At 36.9% G+C, this 22,688-nt stretch overlaps 1 protein-coding gene across 1 annotated transcript; it reads right to left on the minus strand.

The window, feature by feature from the left end:
- Positions 1 to 419: 419 nt before the first annotated feature.
- Positions 420 to 21,755, minus strand: cbx7.L (chromobox 7 L homeolog). The gene is made up of 7 exons (XM_018258829.2): positions 21,561 to 21,755; positions 21,044 to 21,201; positions 20,224 to 20,267; positions 15,039 to 15,104; positions 13,146 to 13,212; positions 8,686 to 9,019; positions 420 to 4,489 (listed from the first exon to the last, which is right to left on the minus strand). Exons 2-7 carry the CDS (start codon positions 21,110 to 21,112, stop codon positions 4,332 to 4,334), a joined length of 738 nt encoding a protein of 245 aa, XP_018114318.1. The 5' UTR covers positions 21,113 to 21,201; positions 21,561 to 21,755; the 3' UTR covers positions 420 to 4,331.
- Positions 21,756 to 22,688: the final 933 nt, after the last annotated feature.

The following is a 22,688-nucleotide window of genomic DNA, read 5'->3' on the forward strand; positions in this document are numbered from 1 at the left end:
CCAATGATAAATTACCCCTCTGAAATCTCTGTATTTATTCTAACACAAAGATACAACCTTTAGCCTCATTGTTTGGTCAATGTCATTAGAATGTTAAACAATTTTAGAAAGGAAACAGCTGCAGGTAATTAGAAGCACGTTAGAAATTTTCTTTTGATGGTCTTGTCTTAACCAAACAGTATCCTTTTTACATGAAAATAATGAATGTATCTTTGTTGTTTTTATGTTCTACCATACTAAGGGAAATGGCAACACCCATAGCTAACTCACTATCTGTATTTGCCAAACACAATCATTAATTCCTCTCAGTACTGAAATTTGTACCTCAAATATTTGGGAAAATGGTTAACAAGGCATAACACTTGAAGTTTGAGCTAACAAAACTAAAACCTCAAAGGCAAAACATCTCACTAACAATATTCAATATATATTCAGATTTTAATTGATATACAAGATTCCCCAAGCCATCAAGAAAAGACGCCCACCATACCTACAAACATTTAATAGCAACTAGTATTCACAGAAAGTGTTATTTTATATTAAGTTTGGTTTATGCCAGCTATTACATATCAACTGACAGCATTTTAACAACACAACAGCTAACTGAAACTCCAGTTTAGTTTTTTTTTTTTTTTTAAACCTTCAATATGTAATAAACAGTACATGGGAGAATGAGGACAGTAAAGGTACATTACTTTACATTATACCTGGGCTGACTTGAATCAGTTTAAGTGGATCAGTTCTGGACATTTTGTGATGCTACTTCCAGAGTTAATCATTATTTGTTTTATGAATTCCCAGGCCTATCTAATGTTGGATAAGGTCTAGCCTTAACAGTTAGCCAGCCCTTAAAAGTTGTTTAGTGAACTGTGAAGTTAATCTCAAATCAGCAGCTATGGGGATTTACCTACAGCATTTTAGACAGGACAATAAAAATGGACAATGTAAGCAACTATTTTTTTTGAGCTTCTGTAAAACGTAATGCAAAGCAGCATGAGAAGGGTAACTAAATTCTCACAAACAGTACAGACACTGTCTCTTTAAAGGTGGAAAATATGTTTTCCTAAGACAGTACTGTAGGACCAAGAAACAACAGTATCCGAAAACAGCTTTCATTAATGTGAAAATATAACTGGAGCATTTCTTTTTAAAAAGAGAAGGTTACTGTAGAAATATCGGTCCAATAAGAGGTATTTTCTATTGCTACAACATCAGTCAGCCCAATATATTATTTTAAATAGTTTATAATGGTTAAATGATCCCTTTTCAAACATGAGCAACATTTATTTTGCCTAAAGTAATATATAATCTAAACCAGAGAAGAGTGAAAAGAATCCCTATAAAGGTTTTACAAAACATCTATAAAAATGCCATTTCCTTATGCTTAATACCATGTTGATTTCATCAAAACGCCAGTGTTTTATATCAATAGTATCTATAATAATATTTCTAATGATAATTTAGCCCCTTTCCCTAGTGCAATATAAAGTGCTTAAGTCAGTAAACCCACTTTTCTTCTACCATTTTTCATTTTACCCTGTGTTAACCTCTTGCATATTTTGGTACTGGTAGATCCTTTGTATCCATTGAACTGTATATTTCGTCTTTCTCTTACTTGTCACCTTTATCTACACCACAAAAGAATGAAATGTTTCATTTATGCACCGAGCATAAAGGGAGCAATCTTTGTAATGACAAGTATAACAGTTTTCGAGAACAAACAAACAAATATAAACAGTGGTCAGTGACCTAACAATCCCTTAACTAGCTTAAACTTTATCCCAGGTGTTCTACTCCAAGACTTCACCAAAGAGCTGTCCAAACTGTGAGTCTAATGGCACCTATAATGTGTTAACTTTCCGTGAATGACTAATCTCTTCCTATGCCATACTTCTAGTTCTGACCTATGAGTATAGGCACTGGCACATGGGATGATTTGTTGCCCTTGCTTACTAACCTCAGGCACAGGAAAGAAGAATGTTTTCTTCTCATCATCATATATGTAAATCATGTATGTAAATGTGGAAAGGAAACATATAACATTTGTCATTTGCTCTAGAGGAGATGTGCAAAAGCCGTATGTGCCTGTCTGGCACATAAAAAAATTAGGAAATTAGGTTTCCTATTTATATTACGATCCATCATTTCTCTGCAAAGGTTTTTGAAGAACAGTGGCTGAAAATACTAGAGGGTAGTAGGTTTTCCTGCAGTGGCTGTACTGAACACACAATAGTGTTGCTTTGCATACATGCTTATAAAGACTCTCCCACAGATTGATATCAATCAAAGGAACCTGTGCCACAGGTTTATTAAACATTTATTATGGCATATCATAGGCGATACACCAATTTATATGACAAACCCTAGTTTCCGAAGGGGAAAACACAATTGCAGAAAAAAAGTTTGGTTTTTTTGCCATGATTTAAGTGAATCACAGAAAAACTAGCAAATAGATTTTATCTATAGTGTGGTGTAGCAAGTGCAATTAAAAGTATAGCTGCAGCCTGCATTTGCTGTCTTTAGACAGACTTTGGGAACATCTCAAAAGAGTATATCACAGAAAATTATATTTTTATGACCAATTCTATGGTCATGGTTTCATTCTACTTCTTTGGAAAAGAGTTTAGTGACATATCTTGCACATTTCAGCATATTTTTATTTCCCAATAAAGTGAAAGGGGTTCAGGATGTGCAGTGATGTGCCAGACACTTTACTAGAGTTTGCCTCTTTTGTACATGAAATAATCAAAAGCAAACAATCAATGCAAATAGAGGCATTCATTTGTCATTCATCTCCAATTGCAGGTCAACGCATAAATGTGTAATTTTTGCAGTGCTTCTTTGGTGCCAGTGTGATATGTGTGTGTTTGTTTGCCGTCCACTCATAATGGATGGTTTCTAAAAAAAAAAAAAAAAAAACCTACAAGGGACTGAATTACAAACATAAGTGTTAAACAACACAATTGCAATTACCCACAGCGACTAACCAGATGCTTTCATTGTCTATCTTGTAATAGACTAGACTCACAATTAACAGCTGATTGGCTGCTATGGCTAAAAGAACCGGTGTTGTTTATCATGCATGCTAGTAAAAGAGCCAAGAGTGCATTTATGGTTGTCTAATATGGCAGTTCTTGACTCCTGAAATTTCCCTCTGGGGTTCTACATTTAAGGATCTTTTATACAGGCATAAATACAGGTTTAGTCACTCTGGACCATAAACATTTGAGTAATCACCCCTGTAACTTAAATAAAAATGTCCATGGGTAATTAGGGGAGGATTTGTTACATGCCATTTCTGCAAAATAACTGATTTGTGGAAAATGTTGCAAAGAGTACCTATCATCAGGATATATATATATATATATATATATATATATATATATATATATATATATATATATATATATATATATATATATATATATATATATATGGCTCACTAAGACAGAAGCAATTAGTATAGATAGATAGCCATGCCAGGACACACATTTGTAAGACACATGTTTCAGAATGTAAACAAAGAAACTGAACAGGGTATCAGCTCACCATGCTTACGAAGCGTGGCTAAAACACCTGTGAATATTTTAAGATACTGTCCGAGTGCAAATATATAAGTGCTTTTAGTATAGGAAGCTGTGTAAATACAGTGACAAAACCTGTAATTAGTGAGTGCATGTTAACCTGTTTATATTACAAGATGCAATCATTAGTGCACCTAGAACACCTATCAATAGAACAGAATATTGAGTAGAAAATGTAGTCTACCCAAAATGCCATATGCCATGGCTTACACTAAATCTACAGTGCCTGACAATACAGTAGACATAGACAATACATGGTAGACATAGTTCATGAGCATGTCTACAATATCTCATTGTAACAGAGCCCATATGAAGGGATAATATAAATCAGCCTTGGCTTCACTGTAAACAAAGAGATCTTATTGAGTTTACCCTTAAACCACAAGCTATATATGAATAGCCGGTGCACAAACCTAATCCTGTATTTGGTGCATCCCTAGCACAAACTTTTGGATCCAAGCTTCTCAATTCTGTGCTCTGTAAAGAACATCTCTAAATGTATTAAAATACAGGGTGACAAGCTGAAAAAGTCAAGGAAATTTTAAGTGCAGCCAGAACAAGTTCACAAATGTTGTAACATAAGATCATGGCCCTGCACTCTCCTATACAGCCTCTTTAAGAGGGAAAATTAATTGGTTTCTAAACAACATCCCTCTTCTCATATTTACTCCTCCCTGCATTCAAACATAATTTCAGAAGAGGATAGAAGAGGAATAACTTAGATAGATCAAGGATGAAAAGGTAAGGCTAACAGTCGCTTCCACGGTCCCGGAAGAAACCTTCTGCTGCCCGAGCCTCTCGAAATGTCACTGTAATTGAATTTGAGGTGATGTCGGTGACAATGATCTCGCTGGGCCTAGGGACGGCAGGAAGCCAAAGAGGTGGAGTTGCTGGTCTCCCATTTTCTAAAGCAAGATAAGACAAATTTAGCAAATGCAGAATGCTTGAATGGCTTTGTTAAACAAATATAACCAAATGAAGGTGATAAGTTAATGAAGTTTATTAATATATATATATATTTTTTTTTTTCATATATACACAAGAGTTTAACTTTTTTTTTATAAAAGTATGTGAATTTAATCATTTAAATTTGCTAACCCACTTCTTATCAAAATCTGCTGCTTTCATTGTTTGTTTTATATTGTAAGTAAGATTCCAGGTCAACTAGAGGTGCATGGGAAGACTTTCAGGCTCCATGACAGGTATATTTTCAGTAATCTTATGTTGGTATGTTCTTTTTGTTAATTATGACCAGCTACTAAACCATACCCCCATACCCTCCATATTGGTTAAAACTCATTTAGAAGAGCTTTGTAAAGAGATATTGAGGTTAGTAATACAGTGATTGTTTGTAACCCCTACCCTCCATAGCCCCCCCCCGCACAGGTGTTCACAGTAAATGCTCCATAGCTGGTATTTACCCCTCATTACAGTCAGCGCAGCAGAGCTCACAAGCGCCATCTTGTGGCGCTTCTGGAATCTTCGGGTGCCTTCGGCAATTTCCGTGGCTTTTGGCGCATACGCAGTTGTTCGGGACCAGAATGATGTTACAACTGTGCATGCACTGATACGGCGCTTCGTTGCTGAAGATTCCCGAAGCGTGAAGATGGCCCCTGTGAGCTCGACTGAGCTGACTCTGCAATGAGGGGTAATTACCAGCTATGGGGGGGGGAGCAGGAAGGAGGGACTATATTTATTAGCAAGGGGGTTTAGTTCTCCTTTAACCCCTAACAAACAAATAACATTTTCAGTTTCCGGACTAAAAGAGTTGTAGCAAAAGAACTAAAATTCAAAAACCATAAAAATTAAGACTAACTAAAAGGTTGATTAGAACACAAAATTTATAATATACTAAACCTTTTTCTTAAAGGGATACTGTCATGGGAAAAAAAAATTTTTCCAAAATGAATCAGTTAATAGTGCTGCTCCAGCAGAATTCTGCACTGAAATCCATTTCTCAAAAGAGCAAACAGATTTTTTTATATTCAATTTTGAAATCTGACATGGGGCTAGACATTTTGTCAATTTCCCAGCTGCCCCATGTCATGTGACTTGTGCTCTGATAAACTTCAATCACTCTTTACTGCTGTACTGCAAGTTGGAGTGATATCACCCCCTCCCTTTTCCCCCCCAGCAGCCAAACAAAAGAACAATGGGAAGGTAACCAGATAACAGCTCACTAACACAAGATAACAGCTGCCTGGTAGATCTAAGAACAACACTCAATAGTAAAAACCCATGTCCCACTGGGACACATTCAGTTGCATTGAGAAGGAAAAACAGCAGCCTGCCAGAAAGCATTTCTCTCCTGAAGTGCAGGCACAAGTCACATGACATGGGGCAGCTGGGAAATGGACAAAATGTCTAGCCCCATGTCAGATTTCAAAATTGAATATAAAAAAATCTGTTTGCTCTTTTGAGAAATGGATTTCAATGCAGAATTCTGCTGGAGCAGCACTATTAACTGATTCATTTTGAAAAAAAATTTTTTCCCATGACAGTATCCCTTTAAGGTTGAACTTCCCCTTTAAGGCTAATTATTGCTTTTACTTAGGAACATTCGAGTCAGTATATTTCTTTCTTACTGGTTTGAGAATAGCATTCATTTCTAAATTAAATAGGAAGTTTAGAAGTTGGTGGTGCTGTTTTTTCACCAGATGGATAGAATATTTAGGATCAATTTGCAGCTCCACCAGTATAAACTAATTTATGTGGTGACAGATACCATCTGTAAACTGTTTTATTGTGATTTTTTTAATTATATGCATTGAAGTAAGTCTCTACGAAAGTAAAGATTCCTGTAGGTTTATATACACCATATGCACCAATAGGAATGCCTGGATTTTGGTATCATTTATTTTATACACGGAGGCCTTAGATTCTGGTAATGAATTCTGGAAAAGGATCTTATTTTGTGGCTAAAAAGAGTGCAGCCTTTGTGTGTGCCATTTGTTAATTTTGTGCATATTGTTTATATTGTTTATATCTGGAACGGTCTATTTTCTATGATGGACGAATGGCTAGTGTCAGAGGGTCGATATCTATTACCCCCGCCCTCTATGACGCCATAATTTAGCCAACAGATGTTTATGAGGCTGTGGACAGTTGGAACCAGAAAACTCCTATGTTGCAAAACGTATGGCCGAAAGATCAGATTACGATGTGCCATGGGCTCCGGCGGGATCGGTCGGGTCAAAATCAAACCTGACCAATCGAACGATCTCCGCCGGACGAAAGATGTCGGCACACGCTACACACGATCCGAAAATCGTACGAATCCTCGATTTGTACGATCGGATCTGTGTGTTTATGACCACCTTTAGTCTCCTCTCCAGACCATGTATGGTATTTCCCTGTACCCCTTGTCACAATTACTGTAAATGCCTTCTGAAAGCTATATAACCCTTGGACCAAGAGGTGTGTCTTTGGTGAGTCCTTGGGTGACATTCTGTGTGTTACTCCAACAGCTTACCCAGACAAAACTGTTATGTTGTATTCTGTATGAATAAATTGCCTGACTATTACTAAAGGTTTTCCTTTACTGAGTTTTGTCTTACAAAAATTCAAAAACCATAAAAATTAAGACTAACTAAAAGGTTGATTAGAACACAAAATTTATAATATACTAAACCTTTTTCTTAAGGTTGAACTTCCCCTTTAAGGCTAATTATTGCTTTTACTTAGGAACATTCGAGTCAGTATATTTCTTTCTCAGATAAAGAAGAGCGATTGGGAATTTTAGGAATGCTGCCTAATAAAATGCAAAGAATCTCAAACATTTATACAGACATATACAACACATTATGTTACATAAATAGCGTGGAGGGTATTTAAACAATTCTGGTAGGTAAACGCATATTCTTGATTTAAATGGGGTAAATGTGTAAACTACTACCACCTGATAACTTTATTCTTGTATGTTATTAAAGAAATATAAGATTTACTACAACTTTCTTTATGCAAAATGACTAAAAATGTGACCTGAGTGGTCCTGAAAGCTTATTAATATAAACTTTCATTAACTATTTAAAGGATAAATGAACCTTTAAAATAATTGACTGTAAAATTAACGAGAGTGCTATTCTAAGCACTTGCAATATACATTCATTATTATCTTTTTTAATTCCAAGATATTAAGGTTTACATGTACTGTTAATATTAATTAATTTTGTTACAGCAGCACCACCTGCTGGTCATTTTCCGACCATTCTGACCACCAAATAGTCAAGGAAGTTGTCAGGAGAAAGAAGGGCTGGTCTGATGTTCTTCTGGTTAGGAAAGATTTGAGAAAGCACACCAGAACAGCCCTCTTTCTTCTCCTGACAACTTCCTTGACTATTTGGTGGTCAGAATGGTCGGAAAATGACCAGCAGGTGGCGCTGCTGTAACAAAATTAATTAATATTAACAATACATGTATCACTTAATATCTTGGAATTAAAAAAAAAAATAATGAATGTACATTGCAAGTGCTTAGAATAGTATGCTCGTCATTTTTACATTAAAAATAATGACTACATTGCAAAAGTTCTTAGAATAACACCCTCATCAATTTTATATTCACTTATTTTAAATTTACTTATCCTTTAAGGGAAAATATACCTCCTTTTTGACATGAGTTCATAAGTTGGACTAATGCATAAACACTATCTGAACTTCCAAAATGAAATACAAAATGTATTCTAATATATGTAAATGTTTTTCATTCCTTTGTAAAGTGATGGGACTTCAAGTCCCAGAATCCATCAATCACTTCACAAAGAAATTAGTTTAGGGAGGGATTGTATTGCATTGTAAGCATGAGAGGGTGGGGAAAATCTGCCTATGCTCACATGGACTATCTATGGAATCAAGTTTTTGTATGATAAAAAAGTTATTTATTAATTATTATTTATTTCTGGCAGTTCAGCTAGTATTTGTGTACCTTTTCTACATAAATCCAATAGAATGAGCACATGTCAAAAAGGAGAGTATGTTTTTCCTAAATATTTTTTTTTAATGAGATCTGCATGACTGGTAAGTACTGCCTTCTGTCTGGCATTATTGTTTTACCTCTGAAATTAGCTATAATTCTACTAAACCTTCTGCCACAGTATTTTTACCTTCAAGGCCTTGCTCTTCTGTTGATTTTTCCTCCTGCCAATCAGGAATTGCCACTGTCTCTTCCTTTTCTTCTTCCTTTGCAAAGAAGTCTGACCTCCTGCTCAATGGTTCATAGGTGGAAACCCGCAGGAACTTTTTCCGTGACAGGCACAGCAATTTTCGGCCTTTGCGCTGTTTGCTAAGTGGGAATTGCAGGGATTTGGCTTTCTCTGGCACTGTAGAAGTTGGTGTAGTTTTACCACCTAATCCAGGATTGAATCTTCTAGACAGAGAGAAGCAGAGGTTCCTTTCCTTAGATTTGTGTGCGCTACGCAGGTCCATGCTGTACAGTCTCTGTAGTAAGAAATTAAAATATATACATGTATATATATGCATGTCTTTTTCTAGTACAAGTTGTTATTTTTACTTGTTAAATCACTAAAGAGTGCTAAATAATGGATAAATATTTATTAACCACTAGAACATGTGATCTATGGCACAAGAAGTCAGGATAAAGGTTAAAAAGCATTTTTTTCATATTTTAATTTTTATTTTAATATTTTATTTTAATATTTTAATATTTTTTTCAGATTTTATCTAAGCTAAAATCAACTAAAAAAGACAGCACATATGGCAGCAAGGATCACACACTTAAAATAAATTGTGAGGCTGGAGGGTTTTGACTATAAATGGTGTTAAGCCCACAGGTCGACTTGTTTATATACATGAAAAGTTATAAAAAAAAATACCATACAACTTTTTTCACAAGCATCAAAATATTTTTTCAAGACAAATATTTTCATCTTCAAAAATATTGAATTTCATGAATTTTAGAATTGTTTTTTTCACCAAGCCTGATATCACAAAAATACAAATCATTGGTAAAATTGCTGGAACTTAGGTAAAAAACATTTATGATAAATTCTCAAAATCAGTGTCTATGGGAAAAATTGTCACCATAGCGGATACATGCCCAAACTAGTGTGACAAAAGTAGTGGAAGAGATTTTTTTGATGTAAAGGCTTTACAAATATTACCATTTTTTTTATAAATCTGATCCATTATTTTATGTATGGTTCATCTTATTTATGGTCCTTTAGTTAGAAAGTAAAGGGTTGTAAGCTCTATTGAACAGGGCCCTTTCTACCTCCTGTATCGATCAATTTTTGTAAACTTCAGAATATGTTGGCATATTATAAATATGTGCTAAAACAATGAAATTACGTAATCAATGCATATGAAGTGACTTTGAGCGATTTAAGTGATTACATGATTTTGAGTTACAGCAAAGACAATTCTTAGTATTTCTCTATGGCGTGTACTACAGATAGAACCGTGTGTCATTGCCATAACAATAAAATATAATTTTTTTTCACCAGCATGTACCCTGGTATTGTGTAACATAAAAGAAAAGCAGCCCTGTGTCAGAATGAGAGGATAATTCAATCATAAAAACAACGCATAAGTGAAATGTTCACATAACTAAGATGTAACATTGTTAAAAGCATAATTCACAGAAAAACAAAAAATTTTTTTGAAAGATTGTTTGTCTTTATTAAGCAACAGCGGTTACATAGATCTGTTTTTCTGTGATTTATGCATTTAACAATGTTACTTCTTAGTTATGTGCACATTTTACTTATGCGTTGTTTTTATGATTGAATTATCCTCTCTTTCTGGCACAGGGCTGCTTTTATTTTATATGAGTGACATTCTAAATATACACACACACACACACACACACAGTATATTTATATATTTATCTATCTATTTATTCCCCTCACTGGTTTGAGAATAGCATTCATTTCTAAATTAAATAGGAAGTTTAGAAGTTGGTGGTGCTGTTTTTTCACCAGATGGATAGAATATTTAGGATCAATTTGCAGCTCCACCAGTATAAACTAATTTATGTGGTGACAGATACCATCTGTAAACTGTTTTATTGTGATTTTTTTAATTATATGCATTGAAGTAAGTCTCTACGAAAGTAAAGATTCCTGTAGGTTTATATACACCATATGCACCAATAGGAATGCCTGGATTTTGGTATCATTTATTTTATACACGGAGGCCTTAGATTCTGGTAATGAATTCTGGAAAAGGATCTTATTTTGTGGCTAAAAAGAGTGCAGCCTTTGTGTGTGCCATTTGTTAATTTTGTGCATATTGTTTATATTGTTTATATCTGGAACGGTCTATTTTCTATGATGGACGAATGGCTAGTGTCAGAGGGTCGATATCTATTACCCCCGCCCTCTATGACGCCATAATTTAGCCAACAGATGTTTATGAGGCTGTGGACAGTTGGAACCAGAAAACTCCTATGTTGCAAAACGTATGGCCGAAAGATCAGATTACGATGTGCCATGGGCTCCGGCGGGATCGGTCGGGTCAAAATCAAACCTGACCAATCGAACGATCTCCGCCGGACGAAAGATGTCGGCACACGCTACACACGATCCGAAAATCGTACGAATCCTCGATTTGTACGATCGGATCTGTGTGTTTATGACCACCTTTAGTCTCCTCTCCAGACCATGTATGGTATTTCCCTGTACCCCTTGTCACAATTACTGTAAATGCCTTCTGAAAGCTATATAACCCTTGGACCAAGAGGTGTGTCTTTGGTGAGTCCTTGGGTGACATTCTGTGTGTTACTCCAACAGCTTACCCAGACAAAACTGTTATGTTGTATTCTGTATGAATAAATTGCCTGACTATTACTAAAGGTTTTCCTTTACTGAGTTTTGTCTTACACGAGCTCAAAAATGGTACTACTAAAAATACCATCAATATATATTTTTTGTTATAAAAATGACTGGGAACAGCCATGCTGGCTGCCTCAGTAGAGGTGTTTTTCTACAACAATAAGTTATTTTTCATAGACTGCAATTATAGCCTTCAGACTGTCCAACGTTGCACTGCACAGTGACTACAATAACTTTTTTAGTTATCCCTCTCAGAAAAGCCCTCATGTTTTTTCTCTCATTCTGGATAGAAAAAAAACAGCAGGAGGAAGGTTAGAGAATTCTGTCTTACACTGCAACTAAATCATCTGCTACAAAATTTTACCATAGGATTCTGCAATCAATTCAATTCTTGTGTGCTTCCAGAGTAGAGAACGGCTCTTTGTAGCCCCAGGTGCATGCTGTAAAAAATATATGCAGATCAACAAAAAAAAAAAGTGAATCTTTACTTAAAGTGCCAAGGCAACATTTCGGGCTTCTATGGTGCCTTGGCACTTTAAGTAAAGATTCACTTTTTTCAAATTACCAGAGTGCTGCTGCTTTTGTTGATCTGAACCATAGAATTCTGCAATACTTAAGACTAGGGCCTCTGAAATACAGAGAATGATTTCAGCCCCTACGCAGGCAGTAGCCTCCTCTTCCTTTCTCACCCGGAACCACGGTTTCAGCTCCCACTCAAACACACTGTTGATTTTGTCAGAGAAACACAAAGAATCCAAAATTATTTTTTAAATATGTAAATAGTAAAAAAATGAAGCAGGAAGGAGTGGGACTCTTAATATCAGAGAGGGGGTTCAGTTGGTTGATGAGAACAAAAAAAAAAGCTGAGATTCTGAACTCATATTTTTGTCTGTCTACACAAATGAGGAACCAGTTAATGAAGATTTCCTTCTTAATAGTCCCAATTCTAGTAATACAACTAATGATTCATGGTTCACACATGAGGACATTCAAAAGAGACTAGAACATGTTAAGATAAACAAAGGTCCGGGGCCGGACGGTATTCATCCTACCGACCTCGGCCTGCCTGACTACGCTTTTTGTCTATTCACTGGAGTGTTGCCTTCCGTCCAAAACCTTGGTAACGACCATGCCCCTTTGCCGGTCTAAAACTCTTTTAAGACTTGGCGGCATCTGAGTAGCTGAGGGCTCCTCCCGATGCCAAAGGCGGCTGCTACAGGGGGAAGCCGAGCCGTGACCAGGGAGCCTAGCACTTGTTCTGGATTTAGGGAGGCAAACGTGACATAGGGGCTGAATTTGACCTGCGTATTTCAGCAGTTTGATTTTGGCCCCATGTCGCACTAGCCCTAGATGTCCTTACATTGTGTTCCCTGGCAGAACAGATGGTGTGGTTTGTCAAGGATTATCAGCCTTTCTTTTAAATCCAAGTGTCAGAACTTCTTATTTTGCGGGTATAAAGAGTATGTCCAGCCATCCAAAATAATATGTTGTTGCAGAGGAGCTGAATTGCTGATTCTTGCCATTGTTCTGGATCAAATAAATGACACTATGCATTTTGCATGATATCCTTGCCCAAACTCAAACTCCTCTACAAACAAAGCCAAACTTATAAAAGAAATTGATACTGATTATTATTGAATAAAGTAAAAACCCAATTGACATACGTGGAAATCTCACTTGGTTTTCACATGCCAGCTTACTGGATAATTAAGTGGTTAATGGGACTGTTTTGTATAAAAACAAAAGGAAAGAGAGTTTACTGCAGTCATTACCTGTAGAAGAAGACGTTTTGGTTTTGGACCACGTTTTCGGCACCCTGAAGCTCTTTCTTTTTCTTCCCTAAATCGCCAGTAAAGCACATTATTTTATTGGGTTTGCAGCAAATTTAAAAGCCATGCAAAAGTACATAGAGTGACAATGTATTTTTATGTAGATGAATTGTCAAAAGTCTCAACCTGCAATAACTTATGAACAGATGAGAAGTGGGACTTGCCTTTACATCATTCTGAATACACAACAGGATTACATAATTCCTAGTGACTACAGTTGTGCACATCTAAAGATGTCACCATGATACAGTGCACTAAGGGGCAGATTTTTCAAAATGTCTCACCACAGAAAAACTCACACACTTTCTATCAATTCCTATGGGATTTTTAGAAGTGTATTTATCAATGTGAAAGTTATTTATTTGATAAATATGCTTCTAAAAATCCCAAAGTAATGAATAGAAAGTTTGCGAGATTTAATATTGTGAGCTCTAATATCACACTTGATCAATGTGCCCTCAAATGTCCCACAGGCGGACTTCATGTAGGAGACACATGGCAGAAATAAGGAAAAGGATAAATCTGCCCCATCACACAATACTCAAAATGAAAATTTGCCGGCACTTCTGTTATCCAAATTACTGTCCCTCAGACATAAAAATATTGGTGCTTAAAGGACATTTTGAATTATAGAGATCCCATATAACAGATCCCATACCTATATTAACCAAATAATATCACTCAAAATATCACTCAAAAGGAATATAGATTATGTACTCAAAAATGCTTAGTGGCAAGATGGTTAACTGCAAGAAAATGCCCCCTACAAGAGGTTAAGAGCAGACTGTGGTCACTGAGGTGGAGAAACTAATGGCTTTACTATATGATAAAATGGCCACATTTGAAACAGCTTGGGATATATGGCTATTACCACACACCATTTAAGGTGTGCTTATATTTTGGGTTCTGCTCAACCCAACCCTCCTTTTTTTCCTACACTTTCCTAAACCCTTCACCCATCCATATTTGCTTTCTTTTCACATATATCCAATATTTAACTTTAATAATTTAAATAATTCATAGCAACTGTACACAAAAGAAAATGCAAACGTTTAATTTTCAATTAACTTCATGTATGTCACTTATGTTACTAATAATGCTGATTTACCTCTGCATCTCAGTTGCAGTGAATTAAAAAAGTTTTAAAAAAAATCACATACAAACAAAGCATCAATTATAAACTTTTTTCAAATAGCCAACTTCACAATTTACTTTATTCCCTCTATGGGAGCAGATTTAGAATTTTTTTTATTGTGTACAAAAAGTGTGAAGTAATTGACAATTTATCAGTTCAGATCAATGTGGCAGAATCTGAGAGGTGGAACACCTCTCTATGGAATGTTACAGTTCAGCAGCACTGAACTCGGCACCCCTCCAAATTGTTAATTCCTGATGAAAATTCCAAGCATAGATTAACTATTGGGAAAAGTTGTTTCTTACTGTTCCACTGCAGAAAACAATTTGTTACATCTGAAACCATTATTAGTAAGAAATAACAAATGTTAATAAATTGCCTCCTTTTATTTTTTATTCTTATCATCTGTTCTCTGCCTCTGATAACAGATGAGTTAAAAATTAAAAGATAATATGCTCTGTGTATATTATTTACTCTCTCCTTCATGCTGCCATGTCTTAGGTTTACAGATAAGGAAGGCTTTATTTAACAGATTTGAGGTTAAGTGGGAAGGGTCATTTGAACTGCCTTATTCTCCTCCCATAATTACTCTAAAGAACCAATAAGGTTGAACACACACCCTTTTCAATTGATTTTTGCTGAATGCAGGTGTATACTGCCCCTTTAATATGTGAACATCCAAGCAGGACTGGAATACTCACTTTTCCTCATAAGCCAACACAAGACGTGGATCCAGAATGTGTTCCTCTGGCTCCCACGTGCTGTATCTAGAAATGTAACAATAACAATGTATTGATCAAACACATGCCAGTTCCTACACACTGTGCTACTGCAAATACAAAACATCATATGACATATAACACTGTAGTATTAAAAATATATTACAGAAAGTTTTGAAGACACTAAATCTTAGATTTATTAAGGGCAGTGACATGGTGCTTGACAGCCACTACAATGATATACACATTTAGTCTGAGGGCATATAATTGCTCACACCAAATCATACAGGTTTAAAGGACCAGTAACATCAAAAAATTAAATTGTTTTAAAGTAATAAAAATATAAGGCAGTGTTGCCCTGCACTAGTAAAACTGATGTGTTTGCTTCAGAAACATTACTATTGTTTATATAAATAAGCTGCTGTGTAGCCATGGGGGCAGCCATTCAAAGGAGAAAAGGCTCAAGCAGATAGCAGATAAGCTATGTAGAACATAATGCTTTCTGTTATCCATTATCTATCCTGTGCCATTTCAATTTCCGCCATTGCTACTCAGTAGCTTGTTTATATGAACTATAGTAGTGTTTCTGAAGCAAACACATCCGTTTTACCAGTGCAGGGCAACACTACATGATATTTTCATTACTTTAAAACACTTTCAGTTTTTGTTGTTACTGTTCCTTTAATGTTGCCACAGACCTAAAGGTTGACTTCATTAAAAAGATGTGCAAACTTTTGGGGTAATATAAGTCACATAGTTTTCACAAGGTCTAGTACCCAAGGCTAATCATTCAAATTCTTGGACAGGTGCCTAGCGAATGCTACCAGCTGATTGGTTGCGATGGGATACTAGACTCGATGCAAACATTGTGTCCTTTATTACATTACCCGATTTGTTTTGAAATCACATCACTCCACAATACAAGATGTAAAACTATTCAGCTAAATGATGTTTAATAACAATCTTGTTAAATAAATATGTGATACAGTGGGCTACAATGAGCCAGCTGTATCACAGGTGTAGATAACTATACAGTCTGAACAGACTTTACTGTACAGCTGTTAAAGAAAATAATATGTGCAGAGCAAGTTATGAGTTTAGTGGCAAATAGCCAACAGATCTTATATGACATATAATTGTCTATTGCCTAAAATAAGCATGAACCCAGTTGGCTGCACAAGCTAAACTTTCCATTTGCTGGTATGTTATACAAGTTCTAACTACCCTTTAGCTATAATACAGCAAGGCAGCCACATAAGCTACTACCAGATAATTGCTCTTAGCCATGCTAGGGCCTCTTCTGCTGGAATGTGACAAAAGCTCACAAGGAAACTTCATGCGACTTCAAAAAACAAAGCGCTCCGAGCGCCATCCCGTCTAAGATTTTGGGGAGATCAGTTGCCCGAAGAAGAGGAGATTTGACGCAGGGCAACTAATCTCCCCGAATCTGCCCGTGTGTCTCTGCCCTAAGGAGCGAATATTAGAACATAAATCTGCCATCAAAACTAAAAAAAATAGAACAAGCAGTGGCTTGTCATTTTATTGAGAAGGGACATGGAGTTCATCAATTAAAATATCAGATTGTCTCCTTTTTATTTTTTCATTCATTTATGTTGCAAAACATTTTTCTTTGAGCAGTAACTTAACCTAATTTTGTCTACTGGAATATTATGTGATTATAAGATGTTTGAAAAGGATTCTGTTTGTTTGTATAATAACGGATATGTACTCAATATTGCAACTAGACAAGATTTTGTTTTCAAGATGTTTATTGTCACAAATTGTCTTATATACCAATGTTGTAAACCAATAAAAATTGGAGGGGATAGAACAAAATAATTACTTAAAAAGGAGGCCAACTGGAAACGTTTATTATGTACTCTCACACCGTTTGGTTTGAATAGGAAATATGAACTTCGCAAAATCTTCTGGTAATTTAGGTTTTAATCGTTTTTTTTTTAATGTTTTTATGTTTTACAAATGCTTGACACTTGGACTGATGTATAATTTGTGGATGTGCTTCAGTGATATAGAAGGAAGAACCTGTTATACTGTTTCCAATTTGACAAAATGTTTCAAGTGAATTTGTAACATTGTGTTTTTTTATTATATTGAGGAAATGTACTTGTTTTCTATGGAGGCTGCCATTAGATGGCGCTATGTTTAAAAAGTATAAATTGTGCTTATTAGCTTGTATTCAGTAGCTTGAGGAAAGGCTGTCGCAATCCTGAAACACTGCTGCATTTTTGTCCAAGAAAAGCCCTTTTTTAAATAAACGCTTTTTAATCTTTTCTGTTTGGTGTGGTCTATCCAAAAATTTTGAATAATGTGCTATAATACATATATTAGAGTTCTGATGAACATTAAGCTAATGCTATGGAATGGGCACGTGAAACTTTAGGTCATGCTGCTGTTGATAAGCAAAAAGCCCATCATCATTAGCTAGACATTGACCTGCATCATATGTATAGGAGATGTGCAGCAACTGAAAAGACGCACTTAATTGTCAATATTCTAGAACTAGAACAGTCTGGTGGCTATATGGTTAAAAGATGATAAGAAAGGCAAGTCCACGCACATTCATTTTATGAAAGGATGGGTAGTTATTGGAGTCGTTTGAGACTGCAGCAAAGATTCCCGCTGCAGCAAACGGTGACTGGAAAACAGTGTTTTGCGTATAATTTAAAGTCTCCCAGGCAGCTAAAGGGTTACAACACACGCACCTTCCTTGTGCTGTTCCTGCACACACTGCAGCACAGGCTGAAGTAAACAAGCGAACATATGACTCATGCGTCACTCTCTGTCATTCCCCCTCCCCGAGTTCTTACTCCCCCGGTCAGATTAGAGGTGATAAACAAGACGTATTCAATAGGCAGTCCTTAGCTACAAGCAGGCAGTGCCATGCAGAGAGGACAGCTCACTTCATAGCTAAAGCTTCATGCAGCCTCTCACTGACAATGCCTCATACAGCATACAACAAAAAAACTAATTCCCCATTAATAATTCCACACCACACAAATAATACATAATCTTTATATACATACACATATTCTCCTTTGTTTTTTCCTCCACTGTGCACTCAATATAAGATTCTGATTAAGTATTTTAACTACTATAATCCTAAAAACATGTTCAGTTTTGCACTTCAAATACAGACAGAGTGATGCATCTAGCTTTTAAAATAAGCCACTGATTATGCTTCATTGTGTTGCAGATCCTGTGAGTCCTGTTACTTTCATTACTTTCTTACTTATTATTTTGCAACCGTACATGCACCAAGGTAACGCACTACTTATTGGAGTGCATTCCCTTTTCACTGCGTGTGTATATTGCATTACATGTGCTCCTACATAACAGTTTGCCATATTTCTATTGGTACAGGAGCAACTTACTTAAGCTTTCTACAGGTATGGGATCTATAAATTGCTTTATTAATAATAATTAATAAAGCAATTTAGATCACTATTCCTTAAGTCAGCAAAAAAATATTTTGAACGTTTTTTAAAAAGCCAATAAGATTTTTCTGGCACCAAATATAGACTCATGCAGCTTAGTTATAATAAAGTACAAGTTATTGTCTAATTATTACATAAAAAAATGATTTATTTAAAAAAATATATTTGTTGACTTTATGGGAGTTGAACTTCCCATGTTTTAGGGTTTCATGGGTAACAGGTTTCTAGAGAATACCATACCTGTAGTTTAGCTAGACAAGGTAGATAAGGTTTTTAGCCATGGTAAATCTCTACTTTCCAGCCAAGGGTATTTTATATAGTGCTAACTTGGAATAATTAGAATAGGCTGCATCCCACTTTTCTGCTAACTGTCAAGGCAACTGCACACATAGTATCTCCTTTTAGGCCAAAGTCTCTCTCTTTCTCAAACATATCACATTTAAAAAAAATAAGTGCAAATACCTGTTTGTGAATTTGGCTTGTAACATTTGCAAGAAACATGCATATTAAAAATCAGCATTTTTTATGCAGCCCTTTCCCCCAGAGTATAATGTGCCCTTTTTTTCTATTATAGTTTCTATAATATTTTTCAAATGTACTCATAAAAGCTTTAGTGTATTCCAAGATGCCATAATCCAAGTTCTCCATGGGGAAAACTGTTGAGCTATTTTTCCAAATGTTCTAATCAGCCTCCTAGTGGCCACTGCAATACTACTGAAGCCTATCGATAACGTTCTTGTGAGGCAAGTGACATGACATGCCATAGCTAATGGTCTGTTAATCACTTTTAAATTACTCTTCAAATTTTTGACTACTGATTTTGTGCACAAATCTTAGACTTCCACAAAACATCTTTGGCTGTATATTGTGTAAAACTCTTACGTTTTATATTTTCTCTCTGTGCCAAGGTAGGATTGTATTCTTTTTTAGCTAAAAAGACTGGTTCTGAACTAGTAAGAATGCAAGTGTAAACATACATTGATTGTGGTGTAATGTGATAATTGGTGACATATGGGCTTGTTTATTAAAGTGGCAACAAAACGACATGCTTTTTTCATCCACAAAGCACTATTCTTTGTCAGCATTCCACTGTAATTGAGCCAGGGTATAATTCTATGACCAACTCTTAATATCTGCATTAGGGTGCAAGCTGCAACCACCATGTGAGGGATGGCACAAGGACAGGACATGAGAATTCATTTGCAAGTCCCTAAATTGAACTCTATCCAACTAGCACAATAGGTTAAAATGTGCCTAAATGGTAGTGTCTACATTTTAACAAGTGCCTTTCACATACGTATTAATAAAGATATGGTATGTATGTCTATATATACATACCATACCCAGGTAATCGATACGATACGGTGTGCCACCCAGACGAACACATTATATATATATATATATATATATATATATATATATATATATATATATATATATATATATATATATATATATATATATGACTCTGGCTCCTAACATTTAAATTGGTAAATTGAAAGGTTTTTTTTGTCATACTTAACAAACAGAAGTCCCCACAAAACTCCACCAAATATCAAAGCAGATAAACAGAAAATTCTGGAAGTTCTAGGAATCTTCTTCATAAAGCTCAACACAACATACCTCCTCCTCCCATCACTGTGTACAGTGAGTCAAATTCAACAAATGCTCTGTATGTTGAATGTGTAATCAAAAAATAGAATAATTCTTACTTGGGAGGCCAGCCCTTCCACTTCACAAGATATTCCACTTTGCCCTACAGGAAGAAAGATGAGACAGTGATTTATATAAGGATGTTAGCAGACGTTCTTACATTTTGTTAACAGGTAAATGAAAATCTATCACCAGACCATGCTATATTCTAATATATGGAGCCTTTCTGGAAAAGAAAAGTACAGCATTCAACAGTTCACATGTGAGCTAACCTGCTGGGAAGAGAACTCACTGTGTGTCTGTATTATGAAATGTTATGAGCTATGGGATTGTCTAATGTTTTAAGACTTCCAGTGGTATCAGTGACTCCTATGTTATAGCTCAGAGACAGATCCAGAAACAAAATGATGTCAGGCCAGCTGCTGATGTCATGTTCTATTTTACCGTTAGCAGGTTCTGGATTACAGGAAATGATATTAAATGAAACCTCTGTGCAGCTAATGTCAGGGGGGCTGCATTAGCAGTAATATAAGGCATAAAACATTCCCATTTGCCACCGGGACTGATTATGATGAGTATATTATGACTAACAAACTTAAAGTTTGGCTGCTGGTAGATCTATTTGTTATATATGGTAGGTTACTGAACAAGCAGATATTCCCTCTTGGGCAAATGTAAACAAAACTCCACCAAAGGCAATGCTGAGCTGGGGTGCATTGTATCTGGAACTTTTGTGAGATATTAAGCATTAAGGAGAACTGTCGCCCCTCTTTCTAATGTAGCATTCCCTAATGTAACCAGGGTTGATCTGGGATCATGCTCCTCTCCTGCAATAGTGAGGCAATAAGCAAACACACCCACCCGACCCCTTCCCGTTACCTTCCGGATCCTCTTCTTGCGAATACTTTCCACTGCAAACACTTGCTCCCCAATGGCAGACAGCTCCATGACAGAATCGAAAGTACTTTCCCTAAACCAAGGGCTCTCCAGTCCACTGGTGGTTGAATGGCAGTCTCAATGCAGATGCCGGATTTGTCCTGTGTTGCAGAATGAGAGATGCACTGTGACACACCCCCTCTGCAATGCACTGCTGCCAAGTATCTGCTGTAGCACTTGGTGTAGCTACAAAGGGACAACTTCTCCTGGCTGAGCAGTGCAGCAGGCTTAATGGTTGCACAGCAGCTCCTTGCAAACAGCTGCTGCCTTCAGCCTTCACAGACCACAACTATAACACTGACAATAATGTCTACCCCTCTTCATTTTTAAAAGACCTGATAGCCCCACTAAATGCTGCTCATCCCCTTTGCTGTATTACTGCTGCTGCTCCTTGGGATGCTTACACTTGGCCCACGCCCCCCTTAAAAAATGCTATAGTCCTGTAATTAGCACGGCTCACCCCTGCACAATGGTGTCCAGCCTAATCACTGAGTGCCAATGAGTCAGCTTGTCATGCACAGGGTCCCTGGCTGTAGCCACACACACAGATAAGCCAGCCCGGACACTGCTCCTTCTCCCTCTCCTCTTTGCATTACAACCTGCGCAACATTTTCAGGGAGCGCGCAGCTACTACTCGGGCACACGCGCGGGGGGAGCGCGCATCATTCAGTTCGCGCCTACCTGTCCCGCGCTGACGTCAGCCGACCTTGAGCGCAGCTGCTGGAGCCCAGAGAACAGCTGACCCTGCCTATGGCGGCTGACGTTATACGAGTGTTTACGATGCGCTGATTGCTGGACAGGTAGTGTCCTGTCGCGTGTGCGTGGGTACGGGGGCGCGACGGAATTGAAAAGCTGCAGTCGTAAAGGATGAAGCATGACGCACGCCCTTACACAGCCAAAACTATTCGGACTCGTGACCAATTCTCTCCTAAAGCAAATCCTGAGTGATGAGCTCTACTCACATTTTCATTTGAGTAGAGCGGCTACTAGAGCGACTACTCAAACGTAGTATTTTACTGAGGTGACGTTGTTCATGTGAGACCAAAATCCTAATTAAAACAATCAAATATTCAGTGACATAAGTATTTCTACACTAAAGCTGACCATACATAGGGAGATCCGCTGGTTTAGCGACCTCGCTAAACGTAGTATTTTACTGAGGTGACGTTGTTCATGTGAGACCAAAATCCTAAAAACAATCAAATATTCAGTGACATAAGTATTTCTACACTAAAGCTGACCATACATAGGGAGATCCGCTGGTTTGGCGACCTCGCTAATAAAATGCCCATCTTAAGGGTAGGGGCACACTTGGGATTCGGGAAGATTTAGTAGCCGCCTCGTCTTTGCGGTGACCTCACAAGGAAACTTCGGGCGACTTCGGAAAACGAATCGCCGCGTGTGCTTTAGCGCAGGCGATTTTTTCATTTTAGCCAGCGCAAGAGAGAGGGAAGGCGTTTGGGGAGATTGGTCACCGCAAAGACAAGGCGATCGACTGAATCGCCCAGTGTGCCCCTACCCTAAAGGAGAAATAAACCCTTAATAAAAAAGAACAAAACAAAAACTGTGGTACCCTGTTAGCCAGTAG

This window comes from Xenopus laevis, chromosome 4L (assembly GCF_017654675.1).
Source record: "Xenopus laevis strain J_2021 chromosome 4L, Xenopus_laevis_v10.1, whole genome shotgun sequence".
Taxonomy (NCBI): Eukaryota; Metazoa; Chordata; class Amphibia; order Anura; family Pipidae; genus Xenopus; species Xenopus laevis.